Source organism: Heteronotia binoei, chromosome 5 (assembly GCF_032191835.1).
Source record: "Heteronotia binoei isolate CCM8104 ecotype False Entrance Well chromosome 5, APGP_CSIRO_Hbin_v1, whole genome shotgun sequence".
Lineage (NCBI taxonomy): Eukaryota > Metazoa > Chordata > Lepidosauria > Squamata > Gekkonidae > Heteronotia > Heteronotia binoei.
Genome location: NC_083227.1, coordinates 118,477,191 through 118,496,145, shown reverse-complemented (window position 1 = coordinate 118,496,145; position 18,955 = coordinate 118,477,191). Strand labels below are relative to the sequence as shown.

General features: G+C 45.7%; 1 protein-coding gene across 1 annotated transcript in view; it reads left to right on the top strand.

Moving 5' to 3' along the window:
• Positions 1–18,955, top strand: part of ITK (IL2 inducible T cell kinase) — a 78,262-nt gene that overhangs the window by 33,454 nt on the left and 25,853 nt on the right. The window contains exons 3-6 of the mRNA XM_060238311.1: positions 665–746; positions 7,822–7,947; positions 10,846–10,886; positions 18,029–18,180. Of these exons, the coding sequence (XP_060094294.1) occupies positions 665–746; positions 7,822–7,947; positions 10,846–10,886; positions 18,029–18,180 (401 nt within the window). The remainder of the gene's footprint in view (positions 1–664; positions 747–7,821; positions 7,948–10,845; positions 10,887–18,028; positions 18,181–18,955) is intronic.

Genomic DNA, 18,955 nt, shown 5'->3' with positions numbered 1-18,955 from the left:
AAGAAAAAAAGAAGAAGATATTGGATTTATATCCCGCCCTCCACTCCAAAGAGTCTCAGAGCGGCTCACAATCTCCTTTACCTTCCTCCCCCACAACAGACACCCTGTGAGGTGGGTGGGGCTGGAGAGGGCTCTCACAGCAGCTGCCCTTTCAAGGACAACCTCTGCCAGACTTATGGCTGACCCAAGGCCATTCCAGCAGCTGCAAGTGGAGGAGTGGCGAATCAAACCCGGTTCTCCCGGATAAGAGTCCGCACACTTAACCACTACACCAAACTGGCTCTCCGAAAAGAAAAAGAAAAAAGCCCTGTGTACCTCACTATGGTTCTTGCCCTCCCCTGGCTCTGGCCCCAAATCTCCAGGAGTTCTCCAACCTTCAGCTGACAACTTTATCCCTACCCCACCAGCAGTCAGGGGGGGACCTAGCAACCCTGTCCACAACAATGTCTGAGACTTTAGTGCAATTCAGAGATCCTTTCTCAAAGTCATCAGAAGAATTTCACTTTAAAGCAAGAAACTATAAGTAACTGTTTCCTACTTGTGAAATTTATTTTATACATGAAATCTATGATACTTCGACAATTCATTGGACTACCGTACATCAGGAAGTGCTTAACTTGTATTTGGCTGTGAATTTATTCTAAAACAGGCTTTCTCCCCATAGGTTTTTCATGACAGCTATCTGTTGTATGTATTTACACCCAGCCAAGAGAGCCGGGAGAGATGGGTGTTGACCTTGAAAAAAGGTAACTGGTCACAGTAGAGTCTATTCAATATGGTCCAAAATAAATGAAAAAAAGAAGAGTCTTTTTGCATGTTAAAAGCTAACTAATGCATGTGTAAGCCAAAGACCACTAACTGAATTTCTATATACTGTGGTACTCGAAGCATTTCTGAAACTGTCCCTCATTGTTGGTGTGTATATTAGGACATGCAGTTTTAAAAGCACTCATCTCCAGTGTTATAAACGGTTGATAGCTGACCTAGGGTTGCCAATCCCCATTTGAGGGCAGGGGATCCCCTGGTTTGGAGGCCCTCCTCCCACTTCAGGGTTATCAGAATTGGACCTGGCAACCCTAGTGCAATCCTAGGTGCAATCCTAAACAGAGTTATATCCTTTAAAGCTTGTTGATTTGAATGAATTAAGAAGACTCTAACTCTGTTCAGGAATGCAGTGTTAGAACTGCATTTTGTCCTTCCTGCAACTGAACAGAAGAGCTAGTACTCACCATTTTCTATTAAAGCTCTTTCTTGCCTGTAAGGAAAGAGTCTGTTTTTCTTTGGTACCAGCTAAGAAACCCAGAATTTTCACAGACAGGAAATTGGGTTTTTTTAATTTTTATTTATTTATTTATTTATTTGTTTGTTTGTTTGTTTGTTTGTTTGTTTATTATTATTTATATCCCGCCCTTCCCATAAAGTGGCTCAGGGCGGCTCACAACAGATAGTCAAACATAAAATTAAACTAGCATTTAAATATATAAGCATTTAAAACATTTAAAACCTTAAAAACATAAACATTACAACAGTATGTATAACAGGAGTCTGGTAAAGCTACATTTAGTTTCTCATATCAGTTAGGTGTAAGCTAGCTGGAAGAGGGTTGTCTTACAGGCCCTGCGGAACTGAACAAGGTCCTTGTAATGTACTGGGAGACGAGACGTGGTAAAGGCATTGGTCTTTAATCGCTGGTACATTACAGAACTGGGGAACACGCGGCCGGGTCCGCTAATATATACATGCACCCCGGATCAACCCCCCTGCTGGCCAGCCCAATCCTGGCCAGTTAAACTTCCCGCGCTTGGTCTTGATTGGCGGTGACTTTTCCCGCGCTGCGCCGGGTAACCCGAGGACGTCCCGGCTTGCGCGGCGCGGGTGCAGAGTCCGATACTCAACACTCCTCCCCCCTTAGTTTAAACCACATAGTCCCGGAGGTACGCCGGTGCTCTCCGTTCCCGTGTCGATCTCCTCGGGGTCGCTCTTGGTGCGGAGGCTGGTTCCGTTGTGGGCGATGCTGCTTCTGGCTGCGGGATGTTGGGGTCTGTTTCAGGCTCCGGCTCTGGTTCGGTGTCTCTGGGGGCGTCATAAGTGGGTAGTTCCTGTATTGGCGAGCGCCCTTCCGGACCTTCGGTTGCCCGCGGTTCCCTATTCCCTACCTCCTCTGTTTCTTCGGGTAGGGTGCGGCGGCGCAGCTGATCTATGTGCCGCCTTAGTACCTGGCCCCCCTCGGTGGTCACCTCGTATGACCTGGAACCTGTCACCCTAAGGACTCTCCCCGCGACCCACTCGGGACCGCTTGCGAAGTTCTTCGCGTATACCGGGTCACCCGGAAAGAACCCCCGCACCGCCTCCCGGACCTCTGGGGACCCGCGGACCTCGGGGGCCCGGTCGGGGTGCAGCCTGTCTAGGCGTGTTGTCAGTTTCCTCCCCATAAGCAGCTCTGCGGGGCTGGATCCCGTTATAGGGTTTGGGGTGATCCTGTTGTGGAACAGGAAGGCTGAGAGGCGGTGGTCCCAATCCCCTTGTACTATTCTCCCCAGTGCTTCCTTGGTGGTCCGCACCATCCGCTCTGCCTGGCCGTTGGTGGCCGGATGGAAGGGTGCGGATCTTATGTGTCGTATGAGGTACCTCTCCGTGAACTCCCGGAATTCCCGGGAGGTGAATGCAGTACCGTTATCCGTCACCAGGGTGTCTGGGATCCCGTGCGTGCATAGGACCCTCCTGAGTGCCCGGACGGCTGCTGCTGTGGAGGTCGAGGCTACTGGAATCACCTCCAGCCATTTTGTGTAGGCATCCACAAGTATAAAAAAGATTTGGCCCTGATACGGGCCTGCAAAATCTAAGTGGAGGCGGGACCATGGTCGCCTGTTAGACTCCCATCTGTGGACCGGGGCTGATGGGGGATCGGGCCGGGATTCTTGGCAGGGTTGGCACCTCCTCACCCACCCCTCTATCTCCTCGTCCATGCCCGGCCACCACACATAACTACGGGCCAGGGCTTTCATCCTCACGATGCCCGGGTGGGTCTCGTGGAGGTCTTCCAGCACCTGCTTGCGCAAGGGGGGGGGAACCACCACCCGGCTGCCCCAAAGCACACACCCCTTGTGGGTTGATAGCTCGTCCTTCCTGGACGCGAATGGCCTGAACGCGTCTTCGACTTTGCCTGATGGCCACCCCCTCCCCACCCAGTCCCTGACCCGTGCCAGGATGCGGTCCCTCCCTGTTGCCCGAGCCACCTCCGCCGCGTGCAGGGGGCGCTCGGGGAGCGATTCAATGAGCATTACCCCATGTGCAGGGGCGGGATCCGGTTCTGTCATGGGGAGCGGCAGGCGGCTGAGGGCATCGGCGTGTCCCATGGCTTTACCCGGGCGGTGGACCAGTTCATACGTGTAGGAGTTCAGGAACTGGTTCCACCTCAGGACCCTCTGGGATAGGATTTGGGGGGTCTGACGGTCTGGAGCTAGGAGGCCCAGGAGCGGCTTGTGGTCCGTGGCGATGGTGAAACGCCTACCGTAGAGGTAGTCGTTGAACTTGTGCACCCCCGCCACGATCGCCAAGGCCTCCTTGTCAATTTGAGCGTAGTTCCGCTCCGCTGGAGATAGAGTCCGTGAATAGTACGCGACTGGCACTTCCCTCCCGTCCGGGAGTTGGTGCCCCAAAACCGCTCCTACTCCGTAGGGGGAGGCGTCGCAAGCTAGGATCAGGGGTAGGTTTTCGTCGTAGTGGTGAAGTACCGCGTTAGAGACCAAGAGGTCCTTCACTGCTTGGAACGCCGCGGCTTGGCGTTGGCCCCAGACCCACGGGGCCTGTTTATCCAGCAAACGGTGCAACGGTTCCGCTACGGCGGCTTTGTGCGGTAGGAACGTGTGATAAAAGTTCAACAATCCTAAAAAACTCTGTAGTTCTGCCTTGCATTTGGGCGCAGGAGCCTGGACTATGGCCCTGGTCTTGTCCGCCGTCGGGTGTATCCCCGCCGCGTCCACGGCGAACCCCAGGAACTCCACTCGCGGGACCCCTAACAAACATTTCTCCTTTTTGACTCTCAGCCCCGCCGCTTGGAACCGCCTGAGGACCTCGCGCAGGCGGCAGCAGAACTCTCCTTCATTGGGGGCGGCGATTAAAACGTCGTCAAAGAAGGGTTGAACTCCGGGGATCCCTTTAAGGAGAGAGTCCATTATGCTCTGGAATATCCCCGGAGCCACACTGACCCCGAACTGCAGCCGTTTAACCCGGAACGCGCCCCTGTGGGTCACGATCGTCTGCGCCTCCGCTGTCTTAGCGTCGACCGGCAGTTGCTGGTATGCTTGTGCTAAGTCCAGCTTCCCAAAAACCTTCGCCCCGGCTAGCGCTGCTAGGACGTGGCTGACCACCGGGACTGGGTAGGGGTTGTCTTGTAGCGCCTTATTGATCGTGCACTTGTAGTCAGCGCAGATCCTCACCTCCCCATTGGGTTTGACGGGCGTTACTATGGGGGTTTCCCATTCCGCGTATGTTACCGGTTCTAGGACGCCCTGGGCCGTTAGGCGGTCCAGCTCTGCCTCTATTTTCGGCTTAAGGGCGAACGGGACGCGCCTCGCTTTAAGCCTTATGGGCCTGACCATTGGGTCAATCGGTAGGGTGATGGGCGGACCCTTATAGCTCCCCAAAGACCCATCAAAGACCTCGGGGAACTCTCGGCAGACCCCGTCGAAATTGCTTGCCTGCAAGTGGTCCACCCCCACCAGCTGGATCCCCAGGGGATTGAACCAAGCCAACCCTAGAAGTGTGGTCAGTTGGCGCTTGACCACTAGGATGTCCAGGGGCCCTCTGAAACCCCTTCTTTCCACATGCACCCGGGCCCACCCCACGATGTGTACTGGGTTCTTCTGAAAGTCCCTCAGTACGAAGTCCGCTGGCCTCGTTTGAAGGCGGCGGTGGGGGCATAGTTTCTTGAGGGTTTCCTCCGAAATGATGGAGATGGAGGAACCCGAGTCCACTTCCATGGTGCAGGGGGCGCCCTCGATTAGGACCGACATTTTGACCTTGTCTGGGGCCGATAGGGGCAAGTTCAATACCTGCAGAGTGGTGGATGCCGCCGTGTGGGTGTCCAGGGAGTCGTGATGCGCTGATGGTTGTCGGCGGCTGTTCTTGGCCCGGCAAGCCCGAGCGATGTGGCCCGTCTTTCCGCAGCTGCGGCAGTCCAGGTTGCGGTACGGGCAGTCCCGGCGCTCGTGGGGGTCGCCGCAGCTGGCGCACCTGGGACCGGTGGTGGCGGTGGCCCTCTCCGTCGCTCGCTGTCTAGTGGGGGCCCTTGTGTCCGTTCTTTGGGGCCGCCGGAGTTGAAACGCTTCTTCCTCCGTTCGGTCTTCTGGCTCCGTTTCCCCTTGGTGGACTGCTTCACCTCGTGGCTGGCCGAACGCCTTGGTGGCCCTCTCGAAGGCCGTTGCCTCGTTGAAGGCTTGTTGTAGCGTTAGCTCCTCCTTCGCGAAGAGCTTCTGCTGCAATCGCTCGTCGCGGAGGCCCCAGACGAAACGGTCCCGCAGGGCTTCGTCCCTTTTGTCAAAGTTGCAATTTCCGGCGATCTGCCGAAGGGCCGCCAGGTAGACCGCCGCTGTCTCCCCCGACTTTTGGTCCCTCTTGTGGAAGAGGAATCGGCGGGCGACGATGGACGGTTGGGGTGAAAAGTGGCCCGTGAGGAGCCTCACGACTTCCCGGTAGGTCCTCTCCGTCAGCTTAGCTGGAGCGGAGAGACCTCGTGCGATCTCGAAGGTCTCTTCGCCACAGACGCTCAGCAGGACGTCTCTCTTTCTCTCGTCATCGTCGATCAGGTTCGCCCGCAGGTAGCACTCGACCCTTTCGGTGTAGGTCTCCCATCTCTCGGGGTGCTCCGGGTTGAATTCCGCAAGATGGCCCGTCGTTACGCTCGAGTTCGCCATGGTGGCGGCGGGCTGCCCGATCCTGCGGTCTCTCGCCTTCCTCGTCTCCGGCCGGACCTATCTAGATCCCATCCTCGTCGCCAGTGTAATGTACTGGGAGACGAGACGTGGTAAAGGCATTGGTCTTTAATCGCTGGTACATTACAGAACTGGGGAACACGCGGCCGGGTCCGCTAATATATACATGCACCCCGGATCAACCCCCCTGCTGGCCAGCCCAATCCTGGCCAGTTAAACTTCCCGCGCTTGGTCTTGATTGGCGGTGACTTTTCCCGCGCTGCGCCGGGTAACCCGAGGACGTCCCGGCTTGCGCGGCGCGGGTGCAGAGTCCGATACTCAACAGTCCTGCAGGGCCCTCACCTCCTCCGGCAGCTGATTCCACCATGTAGGGGCCATAACAGAGAAGGCCCTGTCCCTAGTAGATTTTAGGCGGGCTTCTTTTGGACCAGGGATAGCGAGAAAATTTTGAGTTCCCAATCTCAGTACTCTCTGGGGAACATTGTGCTACTATGTTTGCACCTCAGTTTTATGAAGCAGCACAAACAATTTTTAAGGTGAAAGGATGTCATACACATTTTAAAAACAAATTTCCAGAATCAAATAAATAATTTCTGATTAGAGATAGTGGGTTGAATACTGCACAAAATATCTGCTTGCAAGTGGAAATGCAAGAAAAAGACCATGGTAACTACTTCATCAGGATGGCCCAGGGTAGCCTGATCTCATCAGATCTTGGAAGCTAAGCAGTGTTGGCCCTGGCTTATGGATGCCAAGTCTAACTCAGAAAATATCTGGGACTTTGGGGGTGGAGCCAGGAGACTTTAGGGCGGAGCCAGGAGACTTTCCCATTTAGGCTTGCCAGTCCCCAAGTCCCAGCTTTACTATGTTTTTCCTTTACTATGCAAACATCTTCTAAGAGGATTGTGAAACATACGGAGGGTCTCTGGACTGCTATAGCTTCACAGCTAACTGGGAGCAGCCATTTTGTTCTGCCAGCTCACCCCACCCCCATTCAGCCTGGGTAGGTCCTAGATTTAAAGGCACAGACACACCATCCAGAAAGCAAGCCTTTCCAAGGTTCCTCTAATTCTAAAGTGGAAAGACAGGTGCCGGCTGTGGGGGTGGGGCTTCCCCCCACCGGCAGCTAACTGGGGATGGGAAGGAGCCTGAAAAACCGGGGGATCCCCTGCTGGGACCTGTGGATTGGCAAGCCTACCCTGGCTAGTATTTGGATGGGAGGCCACCAAGGAAGCCCAGGGTCACTGTGCAGAGGTATGCAATTGGCAAACCACCTCTGAATATCTCTTTTCTTGAAAACCTTATAAGGTCACCATAAGTTGGCTAAGGCTTGACACCACTTTCTACCACCACAGCTGCTCATATTAAATCAAATTTGCTGTATCCCCACTTGTGTTTTGACTTGTGCAAGATCTTGTGCAACTATTTTCTAGGCATGATGATGAAAAATCTGGAATGTCTTGCAGTTAAAGTGCAAAATGTTGCACAAGATTTTACACAAGCAGAACAAAATCCACTCATGTTACTGCTTTCATATGGCTAGATCCAAGCCATTCTTTTTATTAGTTATTTATTCTTTTTATTATTTCCAGGGACAGAACAGTGATTGGATCCTAACATAAAATGAATTTTGCTGTACAGCCACAATGCACAATGAAATGTTAGATGCTGATCATAAATTCTGAATTGTGGCTGAGAGATCATATATTTTAATTTTTTCTGTATTTTAAAAACTCCTCCATTTACAAACTAGCACGTTAACAAGATAGAATTGCCCTAATTTCTTTATTAGATGACATGGCATGACTATAAAGACCATTGGACAACACCATAAAGGAGGTGTTGATAGTATTTGATCTGATCTTAATTTTCTATCCTTCTGTTTCAGAAACTAAAAACAACAATTTGGTGACAAAGTATCACCCAGATTTCTGGATAGATGGGAGATGGAGATGTTGTGGTCAAGGTGAAAAGCTGGCAACAGGCTGTATGGTATATGCTGCAGCCAAGAATGGTATGTAACTCATTTATGTGTTTTCAGGTCTTCTGAATTTGGTGGCTTATTTCCATACAAGATGCTCTTAGTATTTTGGCTTGAAAAATTTCACATGAGAAAAAATAAACATCTGCTGTTACATTTTAATATCAATAATCAAAGTTTGTTTCAAAACCATTTGGCACTTTTTTTCTCCACATTCTGCTCTATATTTTCAAAATACTTTCTCTTGCAGATATCACTTGATATCTGTTTATCTTTCAAGAAACTAAGTTCACATGAATCCGGAACAATTTGGAATACCTTGCAGTTAATGAGATGAGGCTATTTAAGGATGTGTCATTAATGTCCTGTTGCATGTTCCAAGACGAGGAGAGGGAGTAAAAAAAAAAGAAGCAAATTTTCGTCCTGTATGTACTAGGATTGCCAATTGACTAGAAAACTACAGCATGGATGGTTATGGAATGCCTGGCCCTACCCTACAGTTGTTGACTAAGGGGGTGGGGGGGAGGCTAATTTTTCCACCTTTGACCTATTTTTATCAATGTTTAAATATATATATGTGTAGCTTTGTAAACATTACTGTGTGAACATACGTACATACTGGTGCTAAGCTTTAGCAGAAGGACGTTTGTGTGTGTCTTCATGCATTGGCTCAAGAAGAAGAAGAAAGACATTAGATTTATATTCTGCCCTCCACTCAGAGTCTCAGAGTGGCTCACAAGCTCCTTTATCTTCCTCCCCTACAACAAACACCCTATGTGGTGGGTGGGGCTGGAGAGGGCTCTCACAGCAGCTGCCCTTTCAAGGGCAAACTCTGCCAGAGCTATGGCTGACCCAAGGTCATTTCAGCAGGTGCAAGTGGAGGAGTGGGGAATCAAACCCGGTTCTCCTAGATAAGAGTCCACACACTTAACCACTACACCAAACTGGCTCTCAAACCGACAAAATCTGAGATGGCCATACCACCAGCAGTTGCTATTGAGAACAATGGTGCAGTGCCCATAGGAGTGGCTGGCTCACTTTTTGGAGCACTTCTGTTTGCACTGCATTCAGGCTACTCAGGATGGCGAGGGTATCTGGCGGGGAAAAGGAAGACAAAGCCATACTAGCCGGGTGACTGGAGTTGTTGTGAAAAGACAGGCCCATAGCCATGGAGGGGCCTACAGGGACCCAGCCCCACCACCAAAACACCAAGGCCAGGACTCTGGCCCCACCACATACCACCCCAACTCACTCCTGCTGCCCAGCTAGTCGCTCCCAAGCCACTTGCCAGCTGGCCGAACTGAGGCAGTGCTCTCTTGCTCCCTCCCTTACATGATGGCTGGCTGGGCACATCAGGGCAGCCTTCCCTCTGAGCAACAGCCTACCCGGCCATAGAGGAGGCCAGGAGGTGCACTTGGGGGTGTGCAGCCATTCAGAGGGCCCCAATAGTGTATCCAACTTGAAGGTGAAGTAGGTGCCCACAGATGGCACTGTGCTTGTGTTCACCACTGTGACCACCACCGTCTCTTGTCTGCCTTCTCCAGCACTTGCCTCACTGGTGCCCACTGGTGCCCACTCAGTTTGCTCCAGTCATCCTGCGCCAGACAGACCGCCCTTCCTGAAGCTGCAGCCCAGCTCCCGCGATGCCCCATGCCACCAGCCAAGGCAGGGTGGGGTGGTAGTAGGCCACTGGGACTTGCACCTGCATGCCTCCCAGGCTGCCTAGGCCAGCGTTGTGGTGGGAAGAGCTGCCAGAGGTGGAGGAGGAGGAGACACAGCTGTCAAGTCCGCCGTTCCCCTGCTTAAGGGCCACTTGCCTCATTCTCTTGCCCCCCAACAAAAGTTGTGTCTCTGTGCCCCACCAATCTTCAAATCCTGATTACAGCCTTGGAGGCAGGTCTCATCCCATACATTATGTGTATGGTGGTGAGTGAGGAAGTGAAAGATTGTGTTTGTTTTCCTTTGTATGTGGGAGACTATGAGAGAAGATGTTTGTCTCTAGGGGCTTACGTGATTTGAGTTGCATGCTATCTTTGGCTTACTTCTTTGAGTGATCCGCTTTGCTGCAAATGTTTTGAGATCTCTGGCATACCTTAACCAATTATCCTTGGTACTAGGGATTGCCAGCTGCAGTGCTGAATGTATAAAATGAGCTTTCTAGACTGAATTCTAGAGTTAACTCCATAATTTGCTGTACATCTTTGTAGTATACATGTGATGTAATGTGTAGTCTAGTTTAGTTTTATCTCTGTGCTATGGACACACTTGTAGACTGGGTTATGACAGAGTGGTTTATTGATGTCCCATGCTCCAAACTTTGACCCCTCTGGGTTTTGTCTGAGGCCCTGCCTAGGAAGTACAAGTTTATCTTCCAGGGGCTATCAATAATCCTGTGTGCCCTTCTTCAGGGAAAGATAATATACTATATATTTATAAAATATTTAACACTGTAGAATATAGAAATAGTGTTGTCATTTTAAAGAAAGGAAATTATGTCTCTTAAAGGATGCAGGAACAGTTTCAAATAACCTGGCTGGAAAAATGACCTAAATATTTGTAAGTTGGAATGGCTGAAAATGAGTTTCATGAAAAAAACTTGCAGACTTATTTGAGTTGGATCCAAGTGAGCATTTGCTGTATCACATGAAGAGGATTTGTCTGTATTCAATGATAATTATCTTTATCTCAGATCTGCATTTCACACTCGCATCCTGTTTCCCCCAATATCTGCTCTGATGAAGATGTATTATAACTGTTCCTTGTGTGACTAGAGACCAGCAACCAGCTTTCAATGAGAACAGAGCCATCAAGTGGTTAGTTGAACCCACACAGATTTCTGGCCTGGTAGTCACTGGTTCACTAGAGCACATTTCCCCCAAAATCCATTCTGCCTTGCTCTAGACATGTGACTTCTCTCCTCTTTTATTTCAGCTTCCAAGAAACCTCTTCCTCCAACTCCAGAGGATAACCATGTGAGTAACAAGGCAGTGGGTCATGTACAGAAATTCAAAGCAGAGGATTGCAACTTTCCTGAAACTTCATGTTAAATTTTGTATTCCAGATTGAACTGAAATCTTTCAGTTTGTGATACTGTTTTCATTTTTATAATATTTACATTCAGGATAAAAATATAGTATGACCGGTTTGTTACTTCATCTTTTTTGGGGAGGTGGGGGCTATTTTTGTGTGTCTGCAACTGGAAGTCATGTTGACTGCTGGTGACTGACCCCTACTGGGGTCCTAGAGGATATTCAGGGAGTTGGCTGAATAAGGTTGCCCCCACCTCCTGACTGGGTATTTCAAGGACGATCTCCCATCCAAGTATTAACCATAGTTAACCTTGTTCAGCTTCTGAGGTCTGATGAGATTGGGCTTGCTTGGGCTATTCAATTCAGGGCTGTTTCTTCATCTTTTCTGTTTGCTTTTCAGAACACACTGAAAAAAAAAACTGGGAAAGATCCTGGAATGAATATTAATGTATTATGCCTTCTTTTTCCCCATATCTTTTTAGTGTACACTGCCAGCACATCCATTAGGCAACCCCAGCGGGGAGGGTGCTGGTTTCAGCCGTCCCTCCCACCCTTGCCCCGGTGAAGGAATTTAGGAAGTTTGGCAGTGGCAGCATTCACACAGCATGCCCCGCTGCTGACCACTGTAGCTCCGCCTCCTGTGCTGCGTCTATGCTTCCAGAAGCAGAGAGAGTGTGGGGGAGGTGGAGCTACAAAGGTCAGTAGTGGGGAATGTTCTGCAAATGCTGCTGCCAAGCTTGCCCTCACTGGGGGGGGGAGGGTGGGGGAAGGAGGAGTGCACTGGGCAGGAGTGGGGAGGAGCACCGTGGCTGGGACACTGTGCTGGCACTCTGTTGCCAGTGCTGTTAGTGTAGTTCACTGTATGCAAAATAATCAGATTATGCATTACTTTAAATTATCTATGGTCAGGACCTTTTTTGTAGGAAAAGCCCAGCAGGAACTCATTTTCATATTAGGCCACGCCCCCTGACATCACCATTGTTTAATATAGGGCTTTTTTGTAGAAAAAGCCCAGCAGAAGCTCATTAGAATATTAGGCCACACCCCCTGATGCCAAAGACAGCCGGAACTGCGTTCCTGTGTGCTCCTGCTCAGAAAAAGCCCGGTCTATGGTCCAGTTCATTTACTTTATATCATATGTACATGGGCAGGAGCAGGCCTGTATCCCCCCCCCCCCCCACTGTATAACACACAGGGGTCATTTTGTAGAAAAAGAGGTGCTGGAGCTTATTTGCACAACTCATTTGTATAACTCATTAGCATATGTCACACACCCCTGCTATCACCAGAAGGTGTACTAAATTATATCAGCTCAGCATCTACCTTAAAATGCTTCTTGAATTACAATTGTCATAATAAAACTTTACTCCCAGTCCCATCATACTTTTTAAGCTACTTTCTCCTATGTGGCCACAGTGGCATGATGAATATAACAAGGATTTTTTTGGTAGAAAAAGCCCAGCAGAAATTCATTAACATATTAGGCCACACCCCCTGACACCAAGCCAGCTGGAACTGCGTTTCTGTGCGTTCCTGCTCAAAAAAAGTCCTGAAGATTTCCATTTTTGTGGGGGGAAATATTAGAAAGTTTGTCAAATCTTAGGGTTCAACAAAATGCAGAGGGAGGGCAGACATTTGAAGAGCTTATATGTTTTAGCAATAACATGTTCGTCATTTGTACATAATTCTGTTTCAAATTCAGTTTTAGATTATTCAAAACCATGAGCTCTTTTATTTGCTTTAAACCTTTCTGATAATAGTTCATTTTAAAAATTGGCAAGTATATTCTTCTGTTATCAAATCTTCTCTTAACTTCATTTTACAATCCCCTTGAGAGAAATCTAATATGTCACAATATGTTAGCCATTTATGCTTTGTTATCATTTCTCATCTATAGAATGCGTCTTGTCTAGAAAGCCACAAAATGGTTTTGGGGGATAACCTATGTAGGTTTATATGTATTGTATATTCTCAAAATAGCACATCTAACATAATGAGTTTTTTAAAATCAACATTAACCGTAGCTTTCTCATGCCACTAATAACCATGACTTCCAAATCTCAAATCATTACCTTCTAACTCCAATAATCTTCTATCTTTCAATAACACTTTCATTCAAAATAAGCAACAAGCATCATAGTATAGTTTCAAATCAGGTAACTCTAGTGTTCGTCTTTCCTTTGTACCTTGTAATACCTTATATAAACTTGAGCTTTTTTCTCTAGCCATACAAATTTAGATGTATCTTTCTGCCATTGTTAAATGGTACATTAGTTTTCAAAACAGGTATCTTAACATACAATTTTTAACTTCATTCTGTCTTAATATAATTATTTTAAAATAACATACAATTAATATTTGTCAACATAATAACCAGATATTTTACCTTCTTTTCTACCTTAAACCAATTTTATTTATCAGTTCTATTTGCTCTTGTATGTTCATATTTTTAACATCTTTATGTTCTGTTTATTAATTTTAAAAACCCACTAATGCATCAAATTCTTTCACTTTAGCCATTAATAACTAAATTCCCTTTAAAGAGCCTTCCAGAAATAACATCAAATCATCTTCAAAGGCTCTTCGCTTGTAAATCTCTTTTTTGATCTTTACAATGCCAACCCTTCCATCATGTCTTATATCTCTATTCAATATTTCAAGAACCAAAATATACAAAACAGGAAACAGTGGGCAAACTTGTCTTGTTCCTTTTTTTAATCTCACATGGTTAGTTATCTCCATTAACAATTATTTGTGCTGTCTGTGAAGTTTTATTGTAGCGTTTTAAATTTGACTTGTAGGTTTTTATTGTCTAATTTATGCTGTGATCTGCCCTGAGCCCATTATGGGAATGGGTGAAATATAAGTTCACTAAATCAATCAATAAATCAATCAATAATAAAATTGATTTCACCCATGTTATAAAGTTCTCTCCAAAATCTTGAACAAAAATGCTTTGTCTGCATCTAAAAAGATCAATGAGGCTTGTTTTTCATTATGTTTTCCCAAATACTCCAAAATATCTCAAACAGTTCTAACATTATCCTCCAGCTGTCTTTTAAGTAAAAATCCACATTCATTTCCGTGAATAAATCATTTTCAAGCTTTTAGCCAGAATCATTATAAAAAACATGATCAATATTAAATAATTATTAAATTGAAGCTCAGATAAAATACATACTACAAGTTAGGAAAGGCACAAACAGGCATAAGAAAAGGCCTGCATGGTTAACAAACAAAGTAATGGAAGCTGTAAAAGATAAGAAGGACTCCTTTAAGCAGTGGAAAACCTGTCCAAGTGAAATTAGTAAAAGGGAACACAGGCTGTGGCAAATCAAATGCAAGACTGTGATCAGGCAGGCAAAAAGGGACTATGAGGAGCATATTGCAAAAAACATAAAGACCAACAATAAAAATTTCTTCAAATATATTAGAAGTAGGAAACCAGCCAGGGAGGCAGTGGGGCCCTTGGATGACCATGGGGTAAAAGGATTACTGAAGGAGGATAGGGAAATGGCTGAGAAGCTGAATGAATTTTTTGCCTCCATCTTCACTGTGGAAGATGAGAACGTTTTGCCCGCCCCAGAACCACTAATTTTGGAAGGGGTGTTGAAAGACCTGAGTCAGATTGAGGTGACAAAAGAGGAGGTCCTACAACTGATAGACAAATTAAAAACTAATAAGTCACCGGGTCCGGATGGCATACATCTGAGAGTTCTGAAGGAACTCAAAGTTGAACTTGTGGATCTTCTAACAAAAATCTGTAAACTTTCATTGAAATCTGCCTCTGTTCCTGAGGACTGGAAGGTAGCAAATGTCACCCCCATCTTTAAAAAGGGTTCCAGAGGAGATCCGGGAAATTACAGGTTAGTCAGTCTGACTTCAATTTTGGGAAAGTTGATAGAAAGCATTATCAAGGACAGAATGAGTAGGCACATTGATGAACACGGGTTATTGAGGAAGACTCAGCATGGGTTCTGGAAGGGAAGATCTTGCCTCACTAACCTGTTACATTTCTTTAAGGGGGTGAACAAACATGTGGACAAAGGAGACCCGATAGGTGTTGTTTACCTTGACTTCCAGAAAGCTTTTTATAAAGTTCCTCATCAAAGGCACCTTAGAAAGCTTGAGAGTCATGGAGTAAAAGGACAGGTCCTCTTGTGGATCAAAAACTGGCTGAGTAATAGGAAGCAGAGAGTGAGTATAAATGGGCAGTCTTCGCAGTGGAGGACGGTAAGCAGTGGGGTGCCACAGGGCTCGGTTCTGGGTCCCATGCTCTTGAATGTGAATGAAAGTTTAATACGGTCAAAGACCAATCAATTAAATACAAATAACTTAATAAGATACAGTCAGGCAATAGTAAAATGGGAATAAAACATACACAGTATAAAATATAATTAGGCAATACTATAATGAGAATAAAACATAGACAGTATAAAATATAATTTCCTCCCCAAAACACTGATTAAATTCCAGAACCAAGGCGTTCAATTGGGTATTCCCCTTAAGAATTGCTTCCGGAGACTTATGGATCGCGAAGCAAACTTTGCCACACATAAAGTGGTTCCTTTGTTCCTATCAGCCAATAATCTGTCTAGCTGAAATCTAATATTTCTTCCAGGGACACTGGCACAGATCGGGAGTATATACTCGGCCCTAATATGCTGATATAATTTACATTGGAATAGTACATGCTCCCTATCTTCCGGTTTATTGTCCCCACAAATACACAGTCTCTCCTCGTATAATCGTCCTGTGTATCTGCCTTCAATAATAGCTGACGGTAACATATCAAATCTGAGAAGAGTAAATGCTCTCCTATACTCTGCTTTGTCAAGATTTTGCAAGTATTAGTATGGCATCAGTGTTATTTTATGTAACTCCTCTATTCCTGGTAAATAGCCTTTAAGCTGATTCAGATCATGCTGTCTTTCAACATCCAAGATCCTCTGTTTAAGAAAGGGTTTAACCAGATTATGCTCCATATTGAGCAAAAATTGTTTAGATAGTCCATAATAGCCCAACTTGGACTCCATGCTCTTTAACTTGTTCATAAAAGATTTAGAGTTGGGAGTGGCCAAATTTGCGGATGACACTAAATTGTTCAGGGTGGTGAGAACCAGAGAGGATTGTGAGGAACTCCAAAGGGATCTGTTGAGGCTGGGTGAGTGGGCATCAACGTGGCAGATGCGGTTCAATGTGGCCAAGTGCAAAGTAATGCACATTGGGGCCAAGAATCCCAGGTACAAATACAAGTTGATGGGGTGTGAACTGGCAGAGACTGACCAAGAGAGAATCTTGGGGTCATGGTAGATAACTCACTGAAAATGTCAAGACAGTGTGCGTTTGCAAGAAAAAAGGCCAACGCCATGCTGGGAATTATTAGGAAGGGAATTGAAAACAAATCAGCCAGTATCATAATGCCCCTGTATAAATGGATGGTGCGGTCTCATTTGGAATACTGTGTGCAGTTCTGGTCGCCGTACCTCAAAAAGGATATTATAGCATTGGAGAAAGTCCAGAAAAGGGCAACTAGAATGATTAAAGGGCTGGAACACTTTCCCTATGAAGAAAGGTTGAAACGCTTGGGACTCTTTAGCTTGGAGAAACATCGACTGCGGGGTGACATGATAGAGGTTTACAAGATAATGCATGGGATGGAGAAAGTAGAGAAAGAAGTACTTTTCTCCCTTTCTCACGTGGGCATTCGATGAAATTGCTGAGCAGACAGGTTAAAACAGATAAAAGGAAGTACTTCTTCACCCAAAGGGTGATTAACATGTGGAATTCACTGCCACAGGAGCTGGTGGTGGCCACAAGCATAGCCACCTTCAAGAGGGGTTTAGACAGAGTGTTGGACTGGATGGGCCATTGGCCTGATCTAACATGGCTTCTCTTATGTTCTTATGTTCTAATGATATTGGTCTATAATTTCTTGCCAAAATTAGTCTTTTCTATCTTTAGATATTAATGTTATACTGGCCTTTCCCCACATCTCTGGCATCTTTCCTTCCAGTAAAATAGAATTCATTGTATTTTGTAAAGGTTGTAAAATCTTGTCCTTAAGGCTCTTATAATACAAACTCAATAGTCCATATGGTCCATGAGTTTTTCCTGGTTTGATTTTTAAAATAGCTTCTACAACTTCTGTTATTGTTGTAGGTCCATTCATAATAAGGATTTTCAATGGGAAGGTGCTGTCTCCATCAGTATTGTCATCAGTGGTATCATAGCATACACAGAATATCAGTGTATCACAGAATACAACATTGTAACAATAGGGTTAGCAGGTTCTCTGATTTCCCAGCGTTCAGGGTTGTTGTTGTTGTTTTTAAAGTAAGCCTCTCAAAGGAAAAGGGCATATCTCTGTGACAGAAAGAGCTAGAGGTTTACTTAAAAAAATAAAAGCTTGGAAATCAGAGAACTTTAAAGTTTATTTCAGGTGGGCAGCCGTGTTGGTCTGAAGCAACAGAACAAAGTTTGAGTCCAGTGGCACTTTTAAGACCAACAAAATTTAATTTTGGGTATAAGCTTTTGTATGCATGCACACTTGAGCTCATACCCATTTAAACTTGTTGGTCTTAAAAGTGCCACTGGACTCAAACTTTGTTTTAAGCTTAGTGTTACAACATTCTAGAGTTATATGCATATTTTAGTGCCATTTTTTGTTTAAAAATAAAATAGTAAATGAAGCCACCCATCTTTGGAGGGAAGCAGAAAAAGTGGTTTGACCACCATAGTCCAATCATTGAAAAAGTGGGCTGGAGGTGGGTGGGGGGTGGGCAGAACAAAGAAAACCAACAGAAATATTATGTGTGACGGAAAAAGTGTCTCAAAATCAGCTTCTGGGGGTGGGGGGGGGGGGAATGCAGAGTAAAATTGTCTTCAAAGAACTGGGGGGAAATGGGATTTAAAAAAAGATGTGAAAAATAAAAGGCACAAAAAAGTATGCTGAGATCAAGGGATAAACTTAAACAGAACCAGTGGGGGCGGGGGGATCCATATGGGAAAGCTCTCATGTTATTGTACTACAGTAGCTCTGTTTAATGTGTTTGATTGGTTTATTATTATTATTTTTTGTACAGAGATTGCTTTTAAACTCCAAGGAATCTTTAGTAATAGCTGTTTATGACTATCAAGCTCAGAATCCCCAGGAACTAACATTACAGTGTAATGAAGAATACTATGTTATTGATAGTTCTGAGGATCACTGGTGGTTGGTTCAGGATAAGAATGGGTAAGTATCCTTTAAAAAGTTTCACTCAATCTCTTTGAACATCTACTCTGCTTTGAATTATGAAGAAGGTAGATGCTGGTATGTTTCTTCCAGCTTAGAACTTCTTACTTATTTTGCTTGACTAGACCTCCAGAACCGTTCCTAGACTATGGTGCCATTCATCTTTATTACAGATTCTGCAGTAGGGCCCATAATCCACTTGTTCAAATTGTTTAACAGCTGAATTTCAGTAATGGAGCTATCATAATTAATTTACATCATTTGCCTGTAGAGGATGGTGTTCAAGCAAGATGAGAACATTTCCAATAGCTTGGTGGGAAAGATATAAAATTTCTATATTAGGATTCATACACCTGATTCATTTGTTCTCTCTCTCCAGCTGTGACTGTCAGAAAGACTCTTAAAATTATAAATTAAAATTATCAGAAGTTGTACTTACATCCACTTTATTGAGGATCAAGGTACAGAGATAGAGCAAATGAAATTATGTTTTTTGAGACAAAATCCAGGAGAATTAGTATGTTTTGACTGTATCCAAAATGTATTATGATATCTTAGAGACTTCAGTCTAGAATCTTATGTATATACATATGTTTCCATGTATGCACTGAATTTTCCATTTTTTCTTTCCAACCATGTTCTGCATTGAAAGACATTCTTGCACTTCCTGAAGGTTTCACAAGTAATTTGTCAGACAGCACAGGGAGCTGTCTTGAGAAGGCAGTCATTTAAATTTAACTTTGTGTGTTGAAGTGCCTTATACAGTCACAAAGAG